The sequence below is a fragment of the Poromitra crassiceps genome, assembly GCF_964638095.1.
Source record: "Poromitra crassiceps genome assembly, chromosome: 17".
Classification (NCBI taxonomy): domain Eukaryota; kingdom Metazoa; phylum Chordata; class Actinopteri; order Beryciformes; family Melamphaidae; genus Poromitra; species Poromitra crassiceps.
The window spans coordinates 17935717-17963570 of record NC_139635.1 but is presented as its reverse complement, the minus strand read 5'-3'; the positions used below and the strand labels follow the sequence as shown (position 1 = coordinate 17963570).

The following is a 27854-nucleotide window of genomic DNA, read 5'->3' as shown; positions in this document are numbered from 1 at the left end:
GTTAGGCATTGTGACTGTCTAATAAAACAATGTCCAGGGCGTCATGTGTTAGGCATTGTGACTGTCTAATAAAACAATGTCCAGGGTGTCATGTGTTAGGCATTGTGACTGTCTAATAAAACAATGTCCAGGGCATCATGTGTTAGGCATTGTGACTGTCTAATAAAACAATGTCCAGGGCGTCATGTGTTAGGCATTGTGACTGTCTAATAAAACAAGGTCCAGGGCGTCATGCGTTAGGCATTGTGACTGTCTAATAAAACAATGTCCAGGGCGTCATGTGTTAGGCATTGTGACTGTCTAATAAAACACTGTCCAGGGCGTCATGCGTTAGGCATTGTGACTGTCTAATAAAACAAGGTCCAGGGTGTCATGTGTTAGGCATTGTGACTGTCTAATAAAACAATGTCCAGGGCATCATGTGTTAGGCATTGTGACTGTCTAATAAAACAATGTCCAGGGTGTCATGTGTTAGGCATTGTGACTGTCTAATAAAACAAGGTCCAGGGCGTCATGCGTTAGGCATTGTGACTGTCTAATAAAACAATGTCCAGGGCGTCATGCGTTAGGCATTGTGACTGTCTAATAAAACAATGTCCAGGGCGTCATGCGTTAGGCATTGTGACTGTCTAATAAAACAATGTCCAGGGCGTCATGTGTTAGGCATTGTGACTGTCTAATAAAACAATGTCCAGGGCATCATGTGTTAGGCATTGTGACTGTCTAATAAAACAATGTCCAGGGTGTCATGTGTTAGGCATTGTGACTGTCTAATAAAACAAGGTCCAGGGCGTCATGCGTTAGGCATTGTGACTGTCTAATAAAACAATGTCCAGGGCGTCATGCGTTAGGCATTGTGACTGTCTAATAAAACAATGTCCAGGGCGTCATGCGTTAGGCATTGTGACTGTCTAATAAAACAATGTCCAGGGCATCATGTGTTAGGCATTGTGACTGTCTAATAAAACAAGGTCCAGGGCGTCATGTGTTAGGCATTGTGACTGTCTAATAAAACACTGTCCAGGGCATCATGTGTTAGGCATTGTGACTGTCTAATAAAACACTGTCCAGGGCGTCATGTGTTAGGCATTGTGACTGTCTAATAAAACACTGTCCAGGGCATCATGTGTTAGGCATTGTGACTGTCTAATAAAACACTGTCCAGGGCATCATGTGTTAGGCATTGTGACTGTCTAATAAAACAATGTCTAGGGCGTCATGTGTTAGGCATTGTGACTGTCTAATAAAACAATGTCCAGGGTGTCATGTGTTAGGCATTGTGACTGTCTAATAAAACAATGTCCAGGGTGTCATGTGTTAGGCGTTGTGACTGTCTAATAAAACAATGTCCAGGGCATCATGTGTTAGGCATTGTGACTGTCTAATAAAACACTGTCCAGGGCGTCATGTGTTAGGCATTGTGACTGTCTAATAAAACACTGTCCAGGGCGTCATGTGTTAGGCATTGTGACTGTCTAATAAAACAATGTCCAGGGCGTCATGTGTTAGGCATTGTGACTGTCTAATAAAGGCCCTGGTGTTGTCCAGGGCATCATGTGTTAGGCGTTGTGACTGTCTAATAAAGGCCCTGGTGTTGTCCAGGGCATCATGTATTAGGCGTTGTGACTGTCTAATAAAGGCCCTGGTGTTGTCCAGGGCATCATGTATTAAGCAGCATTGTGACTGTCTAATAAAGGCCCTTGTGTTGTCCAGGGCATCATGTGTTAGGCGTTGTGACTGTCTAATAAAGGCCCTGGTGTTGTCCAGGGCATCATGTGTTAGGCGTTGTGACTGTCTAATAAAGGCCCTGGTGTTGTCCAGGGCATCATGTGTTAGGCATTGTGACTGTCTAATAAAGGCCCTGGTGTTGTCCAGGGCATCATGTGTTAGGCGTTGTGACTGTCTAATAAAGGCCCTGGTGTTGTCCAGGGCATCATGTATTAGGCGTTGTGACTGTCTAATAAAGGCCCTGGTGTTGTCCAGGGCATCATGTATTAAGCAGCATTGTGACTGTCTAATAAAGGCCCTTGTGTTGTCCAGGGCATCATGTGTTAGGCGTTGTGACTGTCTAATAAAGGCCCTGGTGTTGTCCAGGGCATCATGTGTTAGGCGTTGTGACTGTCTAATAAAGGCCCTGGTGTTGTCCAGGGCATCATGTATTAAGCAGCATTGTGACTGTCTAATAAAGGCCCTGGTGTTGTCCAGGGCATCATGTATTAGGCGTTGTGACTGTCTAATAAAGGCCCTGGTGTTGTCCAGGGCATCATGTATTAAGCAGCGTTGTGACTGTCTAATAAAGGCCCTGGTGTTGTCCAGGGCATCATGTATTAGGCGTTGTGACTGTCTAATAAAGGCCCTGGTGTTGTCCAGGGCATCATGTATTAGGCGTTGTGACTGTCTAATAAAGGCCCTGGTGTTGTCCAGGGCATCATGTATTAGGCGTTGTCTAATAAAAGGCTAAAATGACCATGCTTGTCAGCAATCTTTGAATATCCTGATCCTGACAACCCATTTATTTGACAGTCCCAAGCTGCCTGCTTGCCCCCTGTTTGAGTTCTGTGAGCTTCCTAGTTAGACGCACACACTAGATTACTTCTGTTCACTTAGTACTTATGCTTTCATGTGGATTGGATAGGCAGTGACTTAGCCTGTCCGAAAACAATCCGCAGACTAAGGGTCGGTGAGTTTCCCCCTCCTGACTGGCTGGCTGACTCGCTGACCTTCTGGGCCGGGGTCGGTTGAACTATCGCAGCCTTCCTTCCATGACTGGAGGGCAGCAGGTGTGGTCTGGGCGGGCCCGCTGGGGGCAGCAGGTGTGGTCTGGGCGGGCCCGCTGGGGTCCAGGCTAAACATGTGGTTGGCCCATGCTTTCGCATTGGGGTTGAGGTCCGAAACCTTGGCGGATTCCTGTCAACGAAACACAAAGTTCGGGGGTCAGAGAGTTGTTCGCCAAGTCTCACTTCACACTTCACAAGAGCTAGCTCAATGTTTATGGAGAGATATATGTGTCTTTATTCTGTGACTGAGAGTTCACATCCTGTAACCAAAGACTGTATCTGTGAGAAAATAAATCCACTTTGTAATCAAAAAATAGATCCGTAAGCAAAAACATAGATTTGAAAACAAAACTATCAACAATCCAATCAAAGAAAGAAAAAAAAAAAAAAAAAAAAATTGATTTTTCATTAATGTGAATTAAAAAAAGTTGCATGCAAACACAAACATTTTGTTCTCAACTCCAAAACATTTGTTTGCGAAACCATTACCTTTGCTTACAAAGCTCAACTTTTCTTTTGCGAAATGAAAATTTTTGTTTGCAAAACCTGAGTTTTGCAAAACTTTATTTATTTAATAAGGGCGGGACCTACAGCAGAAAGAAGTAACGCACGTCCCTATTGGCCAGTGTCGATCGGATTGATAGCTTGGCAACATCCAATCCAGTACGAGACAAGGCGGATGGCGGGCACTTGAACGGAAGTATTTCCTGAAGGAATCTCCATGCCATTTCAGCGCCAGTTATAACCACAGATTGAAGAGAGAAGCCGTGAGTATGTTCACACCAATGTTTTTACGTTGTTTTTATGTTTGGACCGGTGCATGTAACGTGACCAAACATAAAAACATTGGTGTGAACATACTCACGGCTTCTCTCTTCAATCTGTGGTTATAACTGGGGCTGAAATGGCATGGAGATTCCTTCAGGAAATACTTCTGTTCAAGTGCCCGCCCTCCGCCTTGTCTCGTACTGGATTGGATGTTGCCAAGCTATCACTCCGATCGACACTGGCCAATAGGGACGTGCGTTACTTCTTTCTGCTGTAGGTCCCGCCCTTATTGTAACAGAAAAAGTTTTGCAAAACTCAGGTTTTGCAAACAAAACTTTTCATTTCGCAAAAGAAAAGTTGAGCTTTGTAAGCAAAGGTAATGGTTTCGCAAACAAATGTTTTGGAGTTGAGAACAAAATGTTTGTGTTTGCATGCAACTTTTTTTAATTCACATTAATGAAAAATCTAAAAACATTTATTTTATTTTTTTAATTTTTCTTTGATTGGATTGTTGATAGTTTTGTTTTCAAATCTATGTTTTTGCTTACGGATCTATTTTTTGATTACAAAGTGGATTTATTTTCTCACAGATACAGCCTTTGGTTACAGGATGTAAACTTTCAGTCACAGAATAAAGACACATATATCTCTCCATAAAAGTTCAGCTCGTGCAGATTAAAATGAACTAGTTCACGTTCATAGCTCATATATTGAACTTTGAGCTATAAGCTCACAGTCCCAAAAAATGAGCAGCTCAGTTCATTTCAAGCTCACGTCTTGTTTACCCAGAGAAAAGGCACAGCACTGAAAACGTCACACACCATAGCTTTTAACACACAATAGCTTTTAACACACAATAGCTTTTAACACACAATAACTTTTAACACACAATAACTTTTAACACACAATAGCTTTTAACACACAATAGCTTTTAACACACAATAACTTTTTAAACATCTTTATTTTAAAAGATGAATGTAAAATGCAGGGGCTTTTAGCCCAAGCTTCAACAAGAGCAGACATATGTATTGTATCTTATATGGTATTGATTTGGTACTTTGGTAGGTTATATCTTGTATTGTATCTTGTAATTCCTATATTATATTATTATTCTATATTCTACATCTAAACTCCTAAAAAAAAGTTCGGAAACGTTATTTCAGTCAATTATTTTTCCCCTTTAATAATACCAATTAGCATTGTATTTTATATCGTTGGCGTTGCTTGGTGGATTGGATGATTGCACTCTCCCACAGTAATAAGGACAAAACAACACATATTGGCCATTTGTGTGTGTGTGTGCGTGTGCGTGTGTGTGTCTGTGCGTGTGTGGTGGGGGGGAATACATGAACGGTGAGAGATGGCCTTCCTGTGTTGTATTTCATAAACGCTGCATTACCAAAGAATTGTCCGGCCAGAGTGACAAACAACACAACCACAAACACACACAACCACACACACACACACACACACACAATCACAGCTAATACTCCAGCAACGCGTCAATGTGACCTGGCTGCCATAGAAACCGCTGCTGACATCAGCGGCTGTGCACTCCAGGTCGGCTTGACCTTTCAAAAATTGAACAAAGTTCCCTTCCTTTACGGAGGAGGAAGGAGGCAGCATCCAGGGTGTATTTTGGGAGGAGATGAGAGGATGTGATTAATGGTGAGCTGTGGACAGAGACGACCGTCTCGTCTGTGTCACCGGCGAGCAGACGGCAGAGCGGTGCATTTATTGGTGGGCTCTGTCTGATGGGACTGCCAGCGGAGAGACACAGAGAGAGACCGAGACGGCAGACAGAGACAGTTGAATTTGGACTAGGGATGGGTACCGAGACCCGGTACCAAAACGGGATCCCGGGGCCGGATTTCAAGATACCGGAGGTCGGTGTCACGATATTTTGTCGCACGATATATCGCGATATCGAAACGTCGCGATATGCGTATCGTCAGGAAAAAATGATATCGTAAAAAAAAAAAAAAAAAAAAAAAAAAAAATGTTTTTGCTCCTGAATAATAATAGAACAAATTTGGCAGAATCAACACGCATGAGTGAGGGGGTAGACTACTACTGGCATGGCAAAACAGCTCAAGGGGTACATAAGATTACATAAGTTTAGGGACCATTGAGCATGAGTTATTTAAGAAATAGATTGTATACTTTATTTTTCTTTCACCATGCAACAAACATTTAGTTTGTGACAGTGTGACACATTCTATTGCAAGAGAAGCATTATCTTCCATGTTGTTTTATAGTTATTATAATAACAATTTCCAAAAACAGCATTTGTTTTGTATTTTGTGTATTTCAAATGAGACTATTTTTCCAGTATTTTCCCAGGGCTCCCTTGAAAAGAGGTTTCGATTTCAACGGGACTCACATGGTTAAATAAATGATAAATAAATACATAAAAATTATTTACTTTTGTTAAAAAAAATATTGTTAAAATATCGTATCGTATCGTTATCGTGAACCCAATATCGTGTATCGTGTCGTATCGTGAAATTAGTGTATCGTGACACCCCTACCGGAGGATCAATAAGCTTTCACGTTAACGGTTCTCTTATCGGTACTGGAGAAATTAAGAAAATAGATTTCCTATTTATTTGCTACATAAAACGTCGTTTTGCACGTATTATCGCACCGACTCCGTAAGACATGCCTGTGATGTGATTTTTTGCGATTCCCGAATGAGAAATGAGATCCAGATCCTCCTGTCTCTCATCAGACGAGAGACGGGCAGCTGCCAGCGAGGAGCCGACACACTGGCTGAGGAGGGGGCGGGGCTGGCAGCACACACACACATGCACACACTGAAGGGAAGGCAGCTGAGCCGAGGAGAACAGAGACCGCAACACGTTAAGAAAGAACAGAGAGATCAAAAGTCTGGTTGTACTTCACTCGAGTTGATGCTGACAATTCACGTTGTCATAAGTGCGATAAATCATTCACTAGCAACGGTGGAAACACGAGCAATTTGTCTAAACACTAAAGTGCATCGAATAGGTACAAACGGAGAAATGCACAGTTTTCGACAAGCTATAGCTCACACGACTTCATCATCTGTCAATAATGACCCGGTTGTGGTTACCCGTGATAAACTGACCCACCTCGTCATCAGGGAGGACTATGTGAACATGGATGATTAAGACGAGAGTAGTAAACATCATCCAGCTGTTTGGGTGTGTTAAGAATTAAAAACCCAGTCTGAAATAAATCAACAGAGCATCATCTCTCAGTTGTCCTAAAGAAATGTTATTTTCAGAGCAGGGGGGGATATTTAGTGATTTGGGGGCAAGTGCAGGAGACAGATATTGTCGTGCTGTATTTATGCTTTCCCTAGCTGAATGTTTGGTATTGGCAGTGGTAGGTTTAAATTCTTATATAATGCTGGATATTTAAATTAATAATAAAAACGCACCCATTAAGATTTTGCAACTTTTTTTTCTTTCTCCCCTTAAAAATAACGAAAAGAACCGATAAGAGTACCGTTAAAGTACCGGATCGATAAGCAGTTTCGATAAGAGTAGTAGTATCGTTAATTCCTTAACGATACCCATCCCTAATTTGGACTGATCTGTCCGTCTGTGGACCAGAGGGTCCTCCCCGCTCCTCTCGCCATGCGACCACAACGTTTTCAAAGATCTTCGTGTCGGCATCGCCTATCGTTTGGTAGATACTGGCTGAGTTCTCTGAAAACATCGGAAGCCTCGTTATGAACGTCCGTGCGGTCTTCGGTAAACAAAGCCCCAAATGTCAAACTGACAGTCCTACAGGTCAGTTTTGGTATTGATCCAGGTCTCCTGCCCTGTCGTCACCAGCAGGGGGCTCAGTTGATCCAGGTCTCCTGCCCTGTCGTCACCAGCAGGGGGCTCAGTTGATCCAGGTCTCCTGCCCTGTCGTCACGCTCTGCTCCAGCAGCCATTCCTTAAGCGCTGTCACTGTACCAGCCCGACTACGTGTGTGTGTGTGTGTGTGTGTGTGTGTGTGTGTGTGTGTGTGTGTGTGTGTGTGTGTGTGTGTTTTGCATCTGAAACGGAAGGCTTTATGAAGGGACTAAAGTGCGCGTTCGTTTATAACTCGCAAGTCGCAAAATAATTGCCACTTGCTACTAGAAAAAAATCGAATAAAATGTCACGGTAACTCAGGAGTTCCTACTCGCAAAAACTCGGCTATGATTTCTCAAGCCCTAGTTGCTCCCAGCACGTCATTTCAACATGGCCACCCACGATTGTAAGAAAACACATTTGACACATTTTTCTTTTCTTTTCAACAATAGTAAGCTTTCAGACCAATCAGCAATACCAATACAATAGTTGGTTAAGCCCATACAACTAAACGTTAATGTTGATATTAGCTGTTAGCTTAAATAGCTAACGGCTATTAGCATCCATGGTTTTGCGACGTGAAAGCCTTGAAGCTCAAAACGCACATAGGTCGGAGATGATGCGTTTGCCACTCACCAGCTCCGGCCATCAAAGAACGCAGCATAAATGGCAGGAAATATAAAAAGGATTTCTGATGTATAATTGAGAATCGTCCATAGTAAAAAAAAAAAAATCATCCAAATCACCCTGGACAGTGAAATTGTATAGTAAAAATGGCAGCCATTTTGAAATTTACGTGGAATAAATCTGGCATCACTGTAGTCATAGATGTATGGTTTGATAGCAACATCATTCATATTGGACAATTCCCTACAAAGTTGCCGCAAAATAGTATTTCCGGGGTAGAAATAACAGCCATATTGGAACAATCTTGATTTTTGCGTTGCTAAAAGATCTTTCACTCATTCTCCGCCATTGTTGCGTTATTCAATACAGAATGCTTCCCCGCCATTGACGCCACGGTGCGTCAATCCGTCTTTTCACTGCCATACGATAGATGGTGATCTTGGCCACCTTACGATGTGCTTAGCGATCGTATAGTCCTCTGCAAGCCAGAGTTTTTTCCCCCACAACAAAACCAGCCAGCGTTCTCAGCATCGATCTCTCTTCATGGAGGGGGCTCATAAAACACATCCAGCCCGGTGCCTCAAAGCGGGTTTGTTTACCCCGGGCTGGACATGTTGTCACACGGGCTCGTGACAGTCACGCAACGCAGAAGGATTTATTTCACAATAAACTGGTAAACGCACACCAATCACTGCTCTCGTCAGTTAGATCAGTCATCCGCTTTGTGAACCCTCTCACATAGTGAAAATTACAGCCATCAAATATGGTCCCAGACAGACCTCCACACATCTAGTACCAGGCAGCACCAGACCTCCACCCATCGAGTACCAGGCAGCACCAGACCTCCACCCATCTAGTACCAGGCAGCACCAGACCTCCACCCATCGAGTACCAGGCAGCACCAGACCTCCACCCATCTAGTACCAGGAAGCACCAGACCTCCACCCATCAAGTACCAGGCAGCACCAGACCTCCACCCATCTAGTACCAGGCAGCACCAGACCTCCACCCATCTAGTACCAGGCAGCACCAGACCTCCACACATCGAGTACCAGGCAGCACCAGACCTCCACCCATCTAGTACCAGGCAGCACCAGACCTCCACCCATCTAGTACCAGGCAGCACCAGACCTCCACACATCTAGTACCAGGCAGCACCAGACCTCCACACATCTAGTACCAGGCAGCACCAGACCTCCACACATCGAGTACCAGGCAGCACCAGACCTCCACCCATCTAGTACCAGGCAGCACCAGACCTCCACCCATCGGGTACCAGGAAGCACCAGACCTCCACCCATCGGGTACCAGGCAGCACCAGACCTCCACACATCGAGTACCAGGCAGCACCAGACCTCCACACATCTAGTACCAGGCAGCACCAGACCTCCACACATCTAGTACCAGGCAGCACCAGACCTCCACACATCTAGTACCAGGCAGCACCAGACCTCCACCCATCGAGTACCAGGCAGCACCAGACCTCCACCCATCTAGTACCAGGCAGCACCAGACCTCCACACATCTAGTACCAGGCAGCACCAGCCCCACGGAGAAGATGAGAGTGACCCGTCCCGGTGCATTCTCCGTGCGGGGTGAATTATTCACTTAAAGACACGTATCCAGGCTTTCTGGTCAGAGAGGCGCTTTTTCTGTGAAAACGACCGACATTCAAGTGTCGATAACTAAAGAACGGGAGAAGGCAGAAACAAACGTCACTGAAAATGCTTAGAAACACTGGCGGCTGCTGGTGACTTTTCCTTTGGAACTCTGGCGGGGAATGAGTTAAAATGCTCCACTATCTGCAACAGTAAATCAACGGATGGCCAACTTTTCAAAAATATTCATCAGTAAACAAAAAAAATTGTCCGATCTAAAAAATCATCCGATCTAAGCTGGAGTCATTTTCAAAACTCTAAATCGCTCATGTGCCATTTTTGATCTGGTTCTAGACATATGGTGCATAGCTCTGTGTGTGTGTGTGTGTGTGTGTGTGTGTGTGTGTGTGTGTGTGTGTGTGTGTGTGTGTGTGTGTGTGTGTGTCGGGAAGGGGGGGGGGGGGGGGTGCTTAATAAAGAATGAGATGGAAAATAGAAGGGTTTAATGGTTACCAGGGGTTCACGATCAATTAGCTTTGAATTATACTAATTGAAGATTGATTTCCCCAGAATCATTTGGCGAGTCACTTTATTTTACTGCACTTGTGGCATCTGATCAGCATCATGACTATTGTGCTACTTGAATCATGTTGTACAATCGTACACAAAGTGAGGGTGCAGTGCAGCCCCGCCCCCAACGACAGGTTCTTCTATCTAAACTATGAGGGTGCAGTGCAGCCCCGCCCCCAACAACAGGTTCTTCTATCTAAACTATGAGGGTGCAGTGCAGCCCCGCCCCCAACGACAGGTTCTTCTATCTAAACTATGAGGGTGCAGTGCAGCCCCGCCCCCAACGACAGGTTCTTCTATCTAAACTATGAGGGTGCAGTGCAGCCCCGCCCCCAACGACAGGTTCTTCTATCTAAACTATGAGGGTGCAGTGCAGCCCCGCCCCCAACAACAGGTTCTTCTATCTAAACTATGAGGGTGCAGTGCAGCCCCGCCCCCAACGACAGGTTCTTCTATCTAAACTATGAGGGTGCAGTGCAGCCCCGCCCCCAACGACAGGTTCTTCTATCTAAACTATGAGGGTGCAGTGCAGCCCCGCCCCCAACAACAGGTTCTTCTATCTAAACTATGAGGGTGCAGTGCAGCCCCGCCCCCAACGACAGGTTCTTCTATCTAAACTATGAGAGTGCAGTGCAGCCCCGCCCCTAACGACAGGTTCTTCTATCTAAACTATGAGGGTGCAGTGCAGCCCCGCCCCCAACGACAGGTTCTTCTATCTAAACTATGAGGGTGCAGTGCAGCCCCGCCCCCAACGACAGGTTCTTCTATCTAAACTATGAGAGTGCAGTGCAGTGCAGCCCCGCCCCCAACGACAGGTTCTTCTATCTAAACTATGAGGGTGCAGTGCAGCCCCGCCCCCAACGACAGGTTCTTCTATCTAAACTACGAGGGTGCAGTGCAGCCCCGCCCCCAACGACAGGTTCTTCTATCTAAACTATGAGGGTGCAGTGCAGCCCCGCCCCCAACAACAGGTTCTTCTATCTAAACTATGAGGGTGCAGTGCAGCCCCGCCCCCAACGACAGGTTCTTCTATCTAAACTATGAGGGTGCAGTGCAGCCCCGCCCCTAACGACAGGTTCTTCTATCTAAACTATGAGGGTGCAGTGCAGCCCCGCCCCCAACGACAGGTTCTTCTATCTAAACTATGAGGGTGCAGTGCAGCCCCGCCCCCAACGACAGGTTCTTCTATCTAAACTATGAGGGTGCAGTGCAGCCCCGCCCCCAACGACAGGTTCTTCTATCTAACCTATGAGGGTGCAGTGCAGCCCCGCCCCCAACGACAGGTTCTTCTATCTAAACTATGAGGAAAACACTGGCGACAAAAAAACCTTTTCATTATGTGGGTTGCAGTTTCAGTTCACTTTGGCATGAGCTTTTATTTTGAAAGCATTCATAACTTTCCAGACTCAGGACTTTGGTCTGCGTTCATTAACTTCAGCATGATGTTTGCAATGAGTGAAATGTACTACAGACTAGGGCTGTCACTTTTCATTCGAAATTCGAATGCAACTTCGAATGTGGGGGAAGGGGTTCGTTTTCTAAATGTAATTTGAATGTTCGATTTTTTTTTTTTTTTTTTTTTATAATTTTTTTTTTTTTTTTTTTTTTATGAACCAAAATTAACCAACTGCTGCTTGCTGGTAATGTTAATCCCATGTCAGAAAAAGTCTCCAGATTTGTCGCGTTAGTCTCTTCTGAGAAAGATTGTCTCCAGGGTCTGAAAAGTTGTCTCGAGTTGGATGCAGCCAAGTTTGTGAGGCAGTGTTGTGACTGTGAGTGTCCAAGCTAACACGTCGGGCTGATGCCCGGTGGCCTGCAGTGGGTTGCACCAGCTGTGCGTAAGTTGAAACGTAAGCTAGTTTGAACGTAAAGTCTCACTAAGTCCGAGTTTACGCACTACTAAAAATATTTGGGTTGCACCAAGTGAAATAGTTACAACGTAGTAGGGGTGTCACGATACACTCAGTTCACGATACGATACGTATCACGATACTGGGTTCACGATAACGATACGATACGATACGATTTTAACAATATTTTTTTAAACTTGAATAATGACAATATATGACTGGAAAAGTAGTATTTTATTTGAAATGCACAAATACAAAACATGCTGTTGTGGGAAATTGTTATTACAATAACAACTAGAAAAAACATGAGATTGGAGATAAGGCTTATCTTGAAATAGAATGAGTTACACCGTCACTTAGATTTACTTTGAACTAAAAGGTTTCTCAGCAGTATAAATTCTCATTATGCATCTTCAGTTTTTCTTCAAACTCAAACAACAAGACTTTTCTTAATCTATTTTTTATGCATCTTCAGTTTTTCCTGTCAAGTAAACAGTTTTGCCAGAAACTCAATTGAATGGTTTCTCTCCTGTATAACTTCTCATGTGTCTCTTCAGAGACTTGTTCAACTGAACTACTTTCCAGACATTGAACTTCAACAAACAAAGACGTTTCTTAGTCTATTTTTGAAAAAAAAAAAAAAAAAAAAAAAAAAGTTTTTTTTTTTTTTTTTTTTTTTCCCGATATGAGATTTCATCTCAACGATACATATCGTGACGTTTTACTATCGCGAAATTTCGTGGGACGATATATTGTGACACCCCTACAACGTAGGCATAAGTTAGAACTTAAAATTTACACCTACGTCTTACTAGGTGTAAAGTCCTCCGTAAAATAGCAGTTGGCACGGATTGCAACTTGGCACCGTGGCGCATCGTTGTTTTGCGTCCGCAACGCGCTCTCCGTGATAAATTACACCCTTTGATATTTATGACTCACGCTTTTGTTTCCCACAAGCTGCAGCACTGCATACAAATTAAAATAACCGCAACAATTTAGTGAGGCAGGATGGTGGTATAGCCTACAATACTGATGAAGAGCTCACAGATAAACGTTAACAGTAATATGAACCTAAACGAACGTTACTCAATAACGTTCTCATTTGATTAGTGTTGATGAAATATGAAAGCACTAATTTGCGGTGGGCAACATGTCCTGTTTTCACTCCACTTAAACAACCGTAAATAAACACCGTTTCCACCGTGCTTTTCACTGATTGGTCACAGATACTGTACATGTCATTGTCTGCGACACTATTTTGGTTGGTATGGACTTTAGGGTCTACTAGTTAAGATGTACCTTACGTCTCCGTGGTGCAACCAAACAAAGACACAACTTTAGTGTCAAACTAACTAGTTTGAACGTAGCAGTTAGTGTGGACTTTACACCCTAACTTAAGACAGAACTTACGTTCAGCTGGTGCAACAGGCTGCTGGACTGAAGAAAAAAAAAAAAAAAAAAAAAAAAAAAAATTGTGCCATGGACGTCTTTCGACGTCCGATTAAATAGTGACGTAGAGTGCCACGGACGTCTTTCGACGTCCAATGCGTTTTTTGACGGTGGGACGTCGATCAAAGCCTTCCGCAGCTCCTGTACAAATATTGTAGCTATTGGAGGTCTATAACCTATTTTACAGAACCCTTAGGTGGCGACACGCGACAGTGCTCTCCAGGTTAACAGAAAGGCAGAGAAAAACAGAGAATAAGTCGTTGGGGAAACGGAAATCGCATCGCATCCGTATGCATCGATATGCATGAAGCGTTTTAACGTTAGATGTGCCTGCAGCAGGCAGCAGCCAATCTGCTCCCACAATTGAGCTCCTCCATGTCCGCTGCGACAGCCCATTCGCATGATCAGCCGTTATTATTCTCAACTGGAAGCATACAGTAGTAGCCGGTGACAAACACACGCGGAAAAAGCTGGATGTCGCGCACCCTTCACAGTGCAGAGCAAACTCAGCAGAGAGCCACGTCCCATACAGGAGGAGTGTGCAGTTGAGGCGGGGCGGGGCGGGGGGGGGGGGGGGGCACGCAGAGCAGCACACAACACTGACCCAGACAGACCCAGGCAGCAGGACAGGGTTGGCAAACGCAAGCCAGAATATCCGATGCCCACCAGCAGCAAATCAAGATCAGCAAGAAGCTGCAACCAGCAGCGTACGCAGGGGCCAGCGCTGCTGGTTGCAGCTAAAAATATTATTCTGCCAAACAAAATTCCCTGGCCTTCACTGTTTTATTGAAGGAAATTATTTTTGAGGTGTGACTACATCAGAAAATTAGCTTCAGAGTCAGTGATGTGTTTGAAATGTTTAATTTCACAAAAGGGCCATTATCTCAGCTTCTAGAAAAAAACTGCTCTTTTTTGTTAAATCAAGCTATCTTCTCCGGCTGATAACTAAAGAACGGAAAATGATATCAATAAACCTGTTTTTGCTGATGATAGAAAAGAGTCTCATCGTTCTTTTTGCGTGTTCATTGTTTACATAGTAATATCACACAATATTCTGTGGGCCTCGAGAAATCACTGAAAAAAGCTCTGAAACTCTGGCACTGGGAGCGTCCATTCTCCAAAAGTGGCTGGCACTCAATGAGTTAACCAAAAAACTTTGAATATATTCGAACGAATTTCGGGCAATTAAAGTTCGTTCGAATTTTATTTTGGGAAAAAGTGACAGCCCTACTACAGACTAGTGCTGCACGATTTGGGGAAAAGGTGCGATTTGCGATTACTGCGGACAATATTGCGATTTGCGATTGCGATATAAACAAATGGTATCTAGGGATGTGCCGATAGGAGTTTTTGACGGTATAACCTTGAACAAAAATACCACAGTTTCACGGTATCACAGACTAAAATAGCTGCAAGAAATATATTACAATTTAAAATATATTAAAAAATAAATAATTTTAAATAAAATTATCTTAAAAAAATAAGAGAATACAGCATATATTTTTTTATAATAAAATCTTTACAAATTACAGTATTTAGAAATGTACTCTTCCCAACATCCTGTGATAACCTGACGCTGCCAGATCGATGAGTTTGCTTCAAATATCTGTTTCACAAACAACATCCATCTGGATTCGGCCAAGCTACATTGCTGAAGAGGGCGGTCACTTTTTTCAAGCTACTAGGCAGGCGATTGGATGGACCGTCTGTCTGTCACCGTCTGGGCTTGCCAGCGCCAACCAATCAGATCGACTTCCCTTCATGACGTAGCAGCGCCTGATCAGCTAGGACTACAATTGCTAATAGTTAGCATGGAGGTCGCAGATTTTTTGCTGTTTTTGTAAGGTGAATATTGGGTGCAACCATTGACTATTCAATTTGCCAAAAGAAAGAAGAATTACTGCAGATGTCTGACTGAGGATGAAGTGCAGGTAGGCCATTTTGCACGTTAAATGTAACTGATTGGATTAACTGATGTTACGCTAACGATAGCAACATTTGGAGGTTGGGGTGCTACGTCTGATGATTGAGGATTAATGTTAACGTTAACAGCGATTCATTCACTAACACATATCGTTGTTCGTTTCTTCAGGGAACTGATGACACGATATGACACCGAGTGGCACGCACCCTGGACGGCTAACGTCATGGAGACGCAACGCTCTCTAGCCTTTATGATCATGGCAACAACCAAATGCTTTGATACAATATAATGATTTAACGCTACTATTTAACTGGTGAATTTTAGCATATGTGTCAGTGGAATGGTAGATATTTACGCATGACTGGAGAATGTTATTTGCTTTTGTGATAATAAACTAAACGGAGAAAAGACGGCCGTGTGTGGTGTTGTTGTTACATAATCTGCTGGTCTTGAGGCACGATTGGGTAAAATGATAAGAGATGATGTAAATTCGTAAAGATGTTGATGTCAGAGATGAATCTGCGAAAGGGAGCTGCCTGGAGCCCAGAGGACGTCAACAGAGAAGAGGAAAAACACCCTGGTTACACCATGCAGCATGTATTTGGATATAATCTCAAACTTTAAGAATGGTTCCTTGTTGATATACCGTATTCCTAGTATTGGCTCCCATGACGTTTGTTTACCCCCTATCTAAAGTACAAGTGCAAAATCTTAAACTACCGGTATGTTCTATCGATAAACCAATTTCTCGAATAACAGCTCCAAAATATCAGACATATAGGACTACTATATGCTAGAGCTATATTCACACTTCACAGTATAATTTATGCAAACGGGGGAAAATATCAGATAAACTGATTGTTGTATTGTATCCTGAGATCTTTAATCTCGCCTGTATAACATAATATGTCACTCGGACACCAACGTGAGTTAACGTGGTTTATTAACACATTGAGTGCCAGCCATTTTTTCAATCCTGTAGGTAAGTTGTGCCAGGTTTTTTTTTGAGGATTCTGGCTCATTTTACAAGAGCCGAGGATTATTTTCTGTTAAGAATTCGTGAACACCAATCATCTAAAAATAACTAATAGAATGTGTGCTTTCTCTGTCTAAAAGAGTTAGTTTGCAGAGTTAGTAGTTATGTAGATATTAGCCGTTGAGTACAGCATGGTTTCAGAGATTTTCAGAGAGTTTGGAGATAAATGGATTTTTAGAACCACCTCACGTGCCTGTGATTATGGGTGCCCTTGTCTCCCACTCTGTGTGTGCCGCTTGACTCCATTGGCCAGTGGCGCTGCTCTTGAGGCAGAGGAGGGCGCCTGCATGGGCTAGGAGATCCCCCCCCCGTGGGGGATCGGGAGTCAAGACTCGTTGGTGGTGGACTGGGGAGGTGGGTGGGGCAAAACAACGCTTCGGAGGCCGGCTTCAAGGGAGATGGACCGCCGTGGGCTGCTGCTGCTATGATCGGCCAGAGAGAGAGAGGTGACGTCGAACCCTTGCTATATATATGAGGATTAACTGACGTCATGTTTGACGTCATAGCAGACGTCATACTAGGATTTTTGACCACGTTGAGATCGGATTACGCGTGAGTGGCCTTCTGCTTGAACTATGGTCTGGAGACCTCACTTCAATCAGGAGAGGCCAGTTGGTAGGATTAGACAAACTTTATTTAGCAATCGGCATGCATGGCAAATGCTTTGGCGCTTGACTCCATTGGCCAGTGGCGCTGCTCTTGAGGCAGAGGAGGGCGCCTGCATGGGCTAGGAGATCCCCCAAAAGGAAGATCTGATTACCGGAAGTTAATTGAGATCTGCAGGCGCCAGTAGTTGATTGTACTTTTCTGGCCTTTGACCTTTTAGCGACTTACAGCTATTTGCGGCTGGCGCTCCCAACTCGGTCGGGCCTTCGATCTTGATACGTTAATGTTTACTTGGTACGTGCTTATCCTGCCTTCGACCTTTTTTGCGACTTACGGCTATTTGCGGCTGGCGCTCCTAACTCGGTCGGGCACCTCGCGATAGCGCTTCCCAGCTTGGCCTACCTGGCCGCCTTGGCGCTTCGCGATTGTACTTTTCCGGCCTTCGACCTTTTTTAGCGACTTACGTTATTTGCGGCTGGCGCTCCCAACTCGGTCGGGCCTTCGATCTTGGTACATTGATGTTTAGCTTGGCGCTTCCCGGCTTGGCCTACTTGGCTGCCTTGGCGCGACTACCCTGACTTTCTCCGGCTCTCTCTTTCTGTTTAGCTTGGCGCTTCCCGGCTTGGCCTACTTGGCTGCCTTGGCGCAACTACCCTGACTTTCTCCGGCTCTCTCTTTCTCTATCCCCCCCAAAAAGAGAGAGAGAGAGAGAGAGAGAGAGAGAGAGAGAGAGAGAGAGAGAGAGAGAGAGAGAGAGAGAGAGAGAGAGAGAGTGTGTGTGTGTCTCCAAACTCCTCCCTCCGTCTGTGCTGCGGAGTGCTCTGCTGCTGGGAGTTTGAGCAGCGAGTTTGAGCAGCCTCTCTCCCTGGCAGCGAGTGTGGATAGGTCTCACTGTCTCTTGGGTTTGAGAGCCCCGATGAAGCCCCGTGCGACTCTAGGCTTTATGCTGCTCACCCAGTCCATTTCTGGAACCCCCCACCGCAGCAGCGCGAAAGCGTCCCCGCCTACAGTATGAGAATGAGGCTCGTTCGTTTCTGACTGTAAAATCGCCAAGCCATTTCCGCGGGAGGCGGCTGCTTTTGGTTGACTTTATCTCTGTCGGGAGAGGACCGTCGCCACCTAGCTGGTCGGTAAAATAGATTATACACATTCAATACTTCCAATATCTCCATAGGAGACGCGGGGGGCATTGATCCACGTAGCACCGTCAAAAAAACGCCCAGCTATTTCCTTGAAAATTAGAATGCTTTCTCCAGCACGGAAAGCCACAGCCACGGGTCCCGTGGCTGTGGCTTTCTCTCTGTCTCTGTCTGGAGAGAACTGTCGCCACTTAGTGGTCGGTAAAATAGATTATACACATTCTCTTCCTCCAATAGTGATATAGAAGACGTAAAAGGGGTTGATTGATGTCCCACCGTCAAAAAAAAAAAATGTTTATGTAAGACGAGATAGCTCGTCTATGGCACTTAACCGTTGGATTATGTAAGACGAGATATCTCGGCTATGGCACTCAACGTGTTAAACAGCAGCCAACATTCCAATCATAGCAGAATACACTTCAGCTAGCAGTAAAGGGACAATACATCACACTGATCTTTGCAGTTCTGTGTTGATTAGCTAATAATTCAGTGGCATTTTGATTAACGTTATGATTTATTTCGATTTGGAACAAAAATGATGGTTTAACAGATTGCATGTTTACTGGGCTGTGGTGAGAGTGAGAAGGGCGTTGTGTTTGTGTGACTTGCGTGAATGGCTAGCCGTTAGCCATTACAGCTGCTAATAAGTTATCCCAGCCTAGCGGTCTGAAGGCTATCTCCCCAAATTCTACAACAATGTCTTGTTTACTAACGTTCATAGTTGATAACGTTACAGCAATACAGTTACGGTTTCGTACTCACTGTAAGATCAAGTGTTTAACGTTTATGTTAGCTTATTGTTTTGAATAGAATGTTTGACTAGCTCACTGGAGCTAGCCTCGGTAGCCGCCGCCATGTTGAATAGTGAAAGAACTACAAACGCAGAGGCGCCTCTCGGTGGCGTCACACCCGGTCTCGCCTAAAGCCCGCCCCTAGCTCACGCTGATTGGTGCGCCTGCGTGGCGGCCGGTTTGAACGCCTCTCTGAGGCCAGGGCCAGACTGAGGTGGATTGTGAATTTGTGGAACAATGCCGCCCCCGTCTGGTGGAGTCAGGCTAATCCTGTGATGTGATATCAGTCTGTTTGAGACATTTGCCTGTCTCAAAAATAAAATTATAAACTGCAGCACTGTGTTGTGTAAGATGGCTCAGACTGCAAAAATGTCTTCCCAGTAATACAATGAGTAATACTGTACACATGCAGTTTATTTATTTTGTCACATTCGTGACTTTTCTTTTCTTTTTTTAGAATGAGAGTTACGCACAGAATTTACATGCAGACCCTGAAGGTTGCTTCTGCAGCTGTGAGAGGTGAGTTACGCACAGAATTTACATGCAGACCCTGAAGGTTGCTTCTGCAGCTGCGAGAGGTGAGTTACGTGCAGACTTTACATGCAGACCCTGAAGGTTGCTTCTGCAGCTGCGAGTGTTTTCTCTGCTCTCGGTTAATGTCACTATATTCTTCATGGCAGTGGGTCCTTACCTGCTGTACACTTAAACGTGCACTAGTTCTGCATAATCACCTGCAGCTCTCTCCTTCTTTTACTGACTTTCTCACTAATCACACGGCTGTTTCCATCCATTCAATTTTCTGATCGGCTACTCACTTAGCTTAATTGGCCGTTAGCGGTGGCTGCTGTCTCTCCCTCGGTAAGATGTCTATGTTTAACCTTATAATGTTGCTGTATATTTGGAGGTGGGAGAAGTCTCCCGCTAGTGTTGATGTCCAGTGTGACTGTGATGGCAGAGTTTGTTTATTTGCTGCGTCACGTCACTCGCGTGTAACATTAGTTAGACGAGGCGCACACGCACGCTTTTTTTCCTCTTTTTTTTGTATATAATCGCACCCTTTTGCGGTTATGTAATCGCACGTGCTGACATCGCGATCGCGATTCGATTCATCGTGCGGCACTACTACAGACGTAGTTACAAGGAAACCTGCATTGAACAATGTTTTGTGCATATTTTCATTATGCAATTAAGACTTTTCAATTTTCAAACGGTAGAAATGATAGATCCTCCATACACGTTCCGGCTTTCCAGACCTGCTCAGGAACCCTGACTCTCTGAATGGGATGTATTGCAAAGGGCACTGACCTCGATACGGCGCATGGAACTATAGTCAACTTGCCCTGACCAGTTTCCCCCCAGTAATCCCTGCTCAGAGCCTGACTGAAGCATGAGCCCACTGCAGTCCAGCATAGCAGGTTGCCCTCCTTCCCCTTCGCTGCCAATCCAGTTTCCAATCTTGTGCATGTGTAAATGACAGTGGAAAAAGACAGCGGGCTCTTTCCACTTCCTGTATTTGGAGCTCTCAGGAAAATAAGATTGTTTTTTTTTATCTTTGCCTGAAGGCCATCTGTTCTGTTTACTCACCGTTCCACTTAATTCCACATTCTTTCCTATTCAAAGAGGCTGATTTGGGGCGAACACGATGAAAACGCGTCTCATTAGTTTAGAGCAGGGGTGCCCAAATTCTTTCCCGTGAAGGGCCAAAACCCAATCTGGGTGGAGGGCCGAGGGGCCAAAAATAAACGTTGTGGAATTACATTAAAATGTATTGTGTTTTATAGAAAATTTACATTCTAAATCTAAAATAACATTTCAATATAATAATCTACTTTTTATCCGTTTGGTAATTGTAATAATTTGCAATTGGTTATATATATTTAAAAAAAAACATCTGCATTTGTGGGGAGCTTAAACATTTAATCAGTAAACACCCAGTTAAAAACAAGTTGTATTTTCCACCTTTGTAATCAAGAGAGAAATTTGACTTAATTCACAACTTGAAAAATCCTCAAGGTACTTTGAAAATCAGCTTTGTTGTCCATCTTTTGTAAACAATTTGCCATGACAATTTGCAGGGATGCATTCTCAGGAGTGAACACAGTATCCGCAGCCACATTCAGACACTGTTTCACAAAGTCACCACATGAAAAAGCTCGTCCACCCTTTGCAATCAGTGCAGATATCTGATAACTTGCCCGAGTTGCATTCTGGATAAAAAATCGGGGGGGGCTATAAACCAAACTGGTTTATAGCGTTTATTAAGAGCCCGACCGATACTGGGTTTTCCGATATATCGGCCGATATTCTTATATTATATAATAAACATTATATTACACAATTCTTTTGCAATGATCCCTCAAATATCAAACACTTGACAAAGAGATGACTTGACATGACTTGAGATATGTGATGTAGGGAGGATATTTTACAGCTTATCAATCAACTTTATTGTCCAAAATGACATCAATGCAATGAAACAGTAAACTGAACTGGGAATTTAATAATTATAAATAACTAGAAATATTCCGCCTTTCGTTCCGCCAATGGAGGTAGTATCAGCGCCGAGTCAATGTGTGTCTAAAAGGGTACGCCGCGGGAAATCAATGTGTGTCTAAAAGGGCACGCCGCGGGAAATCAATGTGTGTCTAAAAGGGTACGCCGCGGGAAATCAATGTGTGTCTAAAAGGGCACGCCGCGGGAAATCAATGTGTGTCTAAAAGGGTACGCCACGGGAAATCAATGTGTGTCTAAAAGGGTACGCCGCGGGAAATCAATGTGTGTCTAAAAGGGTACGCCGCGGGAAATCAATGTGTGTCTAAAAGGGTACGCCGCGGGAAATCAATGTGTGTCTAAAAGGGTACGCCGCGGGAAATCAATGTGTGTCTAAAAGGGTACGCCACGGGAAATCAATGTGTGTCTAAAAGGGTACGCCGCGGGAAATCAATGTGTGTCTAAAAGGGTACGCCGCGGGAAATCAATGTGTGTCTAAAAGGGTACGCCGCGGGAAATCAATGTGTGTCTAAAAGGGTACGCCACGGGAAATCAATGTGTGTCTAAAAGGGTACGCCGCGGGAAATCAATGTGTGTCTAAAAGGGTACGCCGCGGGAAATCAATGTGTGTCTAAAAGGGTACGCCACGGGAAATCAATGTGTGTCTAAAAGGGTACGCCACGGGAAATCAATGTGTGTCTAAAAGGGTACGCCACGGGAAATCAATGTGTGTCTAAAAGGGTACGCCACGGGAAATCAATGTGTGTCTAAAAGGGTACGCCACGGGAAATCAATGTGTGTCTAAAAGGGTACGCCGCGGGAAATCAATGTGTGTCTAAAAGGGTACGCCACGGGAAATCAATGTGTGTCTAAAAGGGTACGCCACGGGAAATCAATGTGTGTCTAAAAGGGTACGCCACGGGAAATCAATGTGTGTCTAAAAGGGTACGCCACGGGAAATCAATGTGTGTCTAAAAGGGTACGCCACGGGAAATCAATGTGTGTCTAAAAGGGTACGCCACGGGAAATCAATGTGTGTCTAAAAGGGTACGCCACGGGAAATCAATGTGTGTCTAAAAGGGTACGCCGCGGGAAATCAATGTGTGTCTAAAAGGGTACGCCACGGGAAATCAATGTGTGTCTAAAAGGGTACGCCACGGGAAATCAATGTGTGTCTAAAAGGGTACGCCGCGGGAAATCAATGTGTGTCTAAAAGGGTACGCCACGGGAAATCAATGTGTGTCTAAAAGGGTACGCCGCGGGAAGACGGGAATCTCAGCTCATTCATAAAGAAATGACAGGAGGACTGAGGGGAAGCCACCTCCAGACTGAAGTTCTACATCTGCAATCTGTCTGGCGTTCTGTTGTTCCCTTACGAAAAGCAACTCACGTTAGTAGTATTCAGACTGTGCTCCTACTATAGCCTATATCCCAACTCTGTGGCGAGTAGGCATGCACATCAGGAAACATCTACAACTCACCCCAGCGCCGTGGCGTGTATTCAGACTAAATATAGTCCATTTAACTTTGGGAAGCCTTTGCTGTCAACAAAGTTGAGTGGAGGTCTCTTAACGCAGTTATTCATTGCCATTATGCGTCGTCTTGTGTGGCTGTTAGCTTGTCTGGCTAAAAACGCATTAGCAATGCATCAGGTCCTGCTGTCCTGGCGTCTACAGTACATGCCTGTGCTGAATGTCGGTCGAGTGGTTAATGTTATATGCCAGCAGTGTTTCCCATACATAAAGGAATTTGTGGCGGGCCGCCACAAAAGGATTTTGACCAATTTTTTATTTTTTTTTATTTTTTTTAATTTTGCTCTTAAAGGATGGCTTTCCCGTGGGGAATATGAATATATATTAAATCTCACGCCCCTAAGGTTTTCGAATCCGTTGAAATTTTTGAAATTGGTTGTTTACAGCCAGAGATATCAACCATCTCTCACATTATTTCCATGACGCTCTGACGCAAAACGCGTCGGGGCGACAAGTCCAGCCTTGCGGAAGTCGAGCACCTATGAACTACACTACTTGTGGGCCTGTGGGCCATGTGGGCCATGGTCCCGCCTCTAGAGGTCCTCCACGCCCCTTCAGAGGTCTTGAACAAAAACAAAAGGCAGCCATCTTTTTCCACCACCTAGCCTACTGTAGCTAGGTTAGCTTTCCATAGCTCCTTGCAAAGAGACCCTGGCCCCGTTCCAATACCCATACTTCCATACTATTTAGTAGGCAAAAAAAGATGTAGTATGTCCCAATACATAGTATGTCAGATGCAGTATGCCAAGAGTACCAGGGTGTTGTACTACATCAGCTCCTATTTCGGAGTATGCATCGATGCATGCTGCGTCAGCCAATCTTCCCCACAATCCTTTGCGCAGCAGGAAGTTACATCTTCTTCTTCTTCTTCTAATGTTTTATGGCAGTTGGCAAACAACTTTTTGTGCATTACCGCCACCTACTGGAGTTACGTCGCACTGACTGAGCTGCGTGTTCATGAATGAGATAATTAACTTTAAGAAAGCCTTGAAGTTAAAACCAAACAAGCATGGAGTGTGTACCAAAACATGCATATCTTGATTCCTGTTTAGAACTCTGACTTGATGTTTTTGCTTTATTCATTTTATTTAGTTTATTTGATTGTCTGTTCCAATTTTGTAAATTTTTAGTCCAAATTTTTTGTATAAAAATTTTTTTTATTAAAAAAAAAAAAAAAAAAAAAAAAAAAAAAATGTGGCACTGCGGACGTCGGCGGAAGTGAGCAAGAGGTCGGAGTTCAGGAAGCTCACGTGATGACAGATGTAGTGTGTCCCAATAGTATGCATTTTGCATGCATGCTGCACACTACAATCCATACTTTGTGAGGGCAGCGGCAGTACATACTACAAGAAAGAAGTACAAGTATGGGTATTGGAACGGGGCCCATATCTCGGGAACGGAAGCACGTCCAGACACGGGACTGGCGGCATTGGAAAGCTCGTCAAATTTTACATCTAGTAGTAGGTGCGTTGAAGTAACGAAATCAACGCTGAGCAATGTACCCGTTTTTACACATTTTTACATGAAATAGTTACAACATCAGATGCGCGTAACTCCTTGGAAAATGCCTTAAAATGCATGAAAAAAAAATTATGAAGACATCTCCCGACATATATACTTCGGTTTAAATTTGGTGCAATTTGGAGGCAATTTTATTTTTGATTTTTTCTTCTTCTCATCATTTTTTTATGTCGAAGCCTTCTTCTTTGAGTTTTATGGCGGTTGGCAAACATATATGTGCATTACCGCCACCTACTGGAGTTTGATATCAGCCAAATGCCTGAGGGGTGGGCGTGGAATCTAAGGCCACGCGAGCCCAGTGCATTGTGGGAACTATAGGATTTCGGCTCCCCGCACCCGCCCCTCCCCCCCACCAGCCCCCCACCCCCCCACCCCCCACACACACAGAGTGGATTTTGGTTGATATCTCTGGCTGTAAACAACCAATTTCAAAAATTTCAACGGATTCGAAAACCTTAGGGGCGTGAGATTTAATATATATTCATATTCCCCATGGGAAAGCCATCCTTTAAGCTTTCTCCACCAAATTCATGCATTTTACTTTAAAATGTTTAAAAAAAATCTCGCGGCATAACCACGTTACAGTCTATGGACCGTGATGCTTCCCTCCGGTGCCTCCTGCCCACATTGTATTTGTTATTAAGTGTGGCTAATTAATATATTGATCTTAGAAAGCTGCAGCAGCATTGGTGATGGGCGCGGCGCAGCCATGATGTGCGCTGTGCAACTACACTGAACCTCTGTGCGTGGCGTTACCGTAATACGTCTATTAAAGCGGATTCTCTCATTGTCTAATTACAACAAATTAACACTATTTAGACGTTTTACGGTACACCACTGAGTCACTTTTCCATCAGTCTTAAAAACACTATCTGCAAATGTGATGCCTAGAGCATATTTGCGGCAAGTTTTCGACAATTTAAGACCTTAATTTCCATGATTTTGATTTAAGACATTTGAAGACTTTTTAATGAACCACGGGAATCCTGGAGTATGAATGAAGTGCTTTGAATGCACGGATATTTGGTCCACAACAAGCAGTTTGCTGCTTGCCGAGCGGGGAGGCTACACCACTGCCCGAGGTAACGTGTCCGACCAGTCGTCCGTATTCAGCAAACGTTGGTTCCGCTCCGTCGGCTTAACATTATAGACATCGACGCGCAAACAATTGCGGGGCTTCTCCCGCATTATAAATTACAAATCTGTGGGAATTGGCAAAAATATGCGCGATTCTCGCAAATCCCGCGCCAAATTTGAAGCCCTGTAAAAGCACACTCCGGGGCAGAAATATGGCATGGCTGCTTAGTTCTGTGTAAAAGTGTAGAGGGGGTCTTAATGACTTCTTTACACCAATATTGTGGGATGTGTGTGTAAACAGGTGATTTGTGTGTAAACAGGTGATTTGGGTGTAAACAGGATTTGTGTGTAAACAGGGCTACCGGCAAAGATCGCGTCCTCAGCTTGGTGAGAGGAGTGTCCTAGACCCAGAGAGAGATCTGCAGCATGCAGTAACGTAGTGTATCAGCGTAAGAATTCTCATGGGTCTGACATTGAGACTAGCATAAACCATATAAAAACCCTCATTGCTTTAGCCGAAATGAATGGGGCACTCAGGCAGGGTAGCCCCCACTATAAACCATCATATCCGTGTTGTTTCACCTTTGATTGAAAAATGCTTCCACCAGATGAAAGAAAACACATTATGTGATATGTTAATGACTCACCCAACAAGCATAACATGGCAATATGTCAATATGTCAGACTATCTGCCAAACTAAATATAGCATGCCTGCTATTCCAGCCACACCTTAACACTTTGAGTGCCACGGCCCTTGGGCAAAAGGTTGCTGTACTGTGCCACATAGGCCGCAATGCATTTTAATATAGCCATATCATTTTTTGTGTTCCTCTTATATGGACAACCAATAGCCTCAATGAAACTTTGAACCCTTCTGTTTCATTTTAAAAAAAAAACTGTGTTTATAAACCGTTCCATTTTGGAAATACACCCCTCTGAAAAAGAGTGTTTTCGACCGAAAAGAGCATGCTGAAATTAGTTTCTGAGATAATCACATCTTTATGTTAGAAAGGCGACAGAATGAAAACATAGCCCAACATCGAGCCTGCTGCTGCCTGGGTGTGTGTGTACTGTCAATGGTTGTATGCTGTTAGTGCCCTGCGTGCCCCACCCCCCTCCTCCTTCTCCTCCGTGGTGGGAGGAGTCGAGTGTCTCTGCTGCGGTTTGCTCTGAGTTTGATCTGCACTGAAAAGTCCGCTGCCTGCATCCCCCATTCCCCCCGCTTTTTTACAGCGTGTCCTCGGCTCCCAGCTGAGAATAATGTAACTTTTCAGAAAGACGCTGGTGTCGCCGTGTCGGCAACTAAATCATATGGATGGACTATCGCAGCGGACACGGATGGGGCTCAATTGTGGCAGCAGATGACTGCTGTTCACAGGCACAGCTAACGTAACGTTATGCTTCAAGCATATCAATGGCGATTTCCGTTTCCTCATGACTTCTTCTCTCTTTTCTCCTGGCCTTTGTCTAATCGGGAGGGCACTGTCGCCACCTAAGGGTTCTGTAAAATAGGTTAGACACATTCAATAGCTCCCATATTGTAAGAGGCGATGTAAGAGGCTTAGATCGACATCCCCCCGTCAAAATATGAATTTGGAGTTATTGACGCCATTTGGCGTCGCTGGCAGCCTACGGTAAATTTCTCCTGACGCCATTTGGCGTCGCTGGCACTCAATGTGTTAACAGCATATGTGTCTCTGTTAGAGGCATAGAATTCATCACAAACCACAGCATTCATTATTCAATCAATTATATCTTCCATAAATCACATAAAAAGCAAGAGAAAGGAACAATTGGGCAAAAATTGGCAATTACGTTTTAAGTATTAAAAAAGTATACAAAGATAAAGTATGGACCATGTATCAATCTCACCATATTTGGGTGGGACGGGATTGCATCACGATATTACATTTTGGATATCGACCAAGCCTAGAACTTTCCACATGCCAAGAATTTAAAGACCCCCTAAAGCCATGTTTTAAAATGTATAGACAATACTCTACATTGAATAATAATTTGTGTCCGACGTGTTTTTTTCCACAAAAAGTTCAAAGTATCTTGTTGGAATCCTTAAAATGACTTCCCCCCTCCTGCCTCATTAAAAAATTCCAAACCAACCAATCAGGGTTAGCTAGAACATAACTAGCCAATCACAGCATACAAACAAGGGCTTTAACTGCTGAATACTGGACAGGGATTGGCTCCAGTATTTGTGATGTCACAAATCTTACTTGTTGAAAACGGCCAAACTAGAACGACCGTAACGCG

At 44.2% G+C, this 27854-nt stretch overlaps 1 protein-coding gene across 1 annotated transcript in view; it reads right to left on the bottom strand.

Moving 5' to 3' along the window:
• The window catches only part of LOC310792028 (la-related protein 4B-like), a gene marked incomplete at both ends in the record, with an annotated part of 116772 nt that overhangs the window by 76344 nt on the left and 12574 nt on the right, over positions 1 to 27854 (bottom strand). Inside the window, one exon of the mRNA XM_083653710.1 lies at positions 2721 to 2907. Within this exon, the coding sequence (XP_083509836.1) occupies positions 2721 to 2907 (187 nt within the window). The remainder of the gene's footprint in view (positions 1 to 2720; positions 2908 to 27854) is intronic.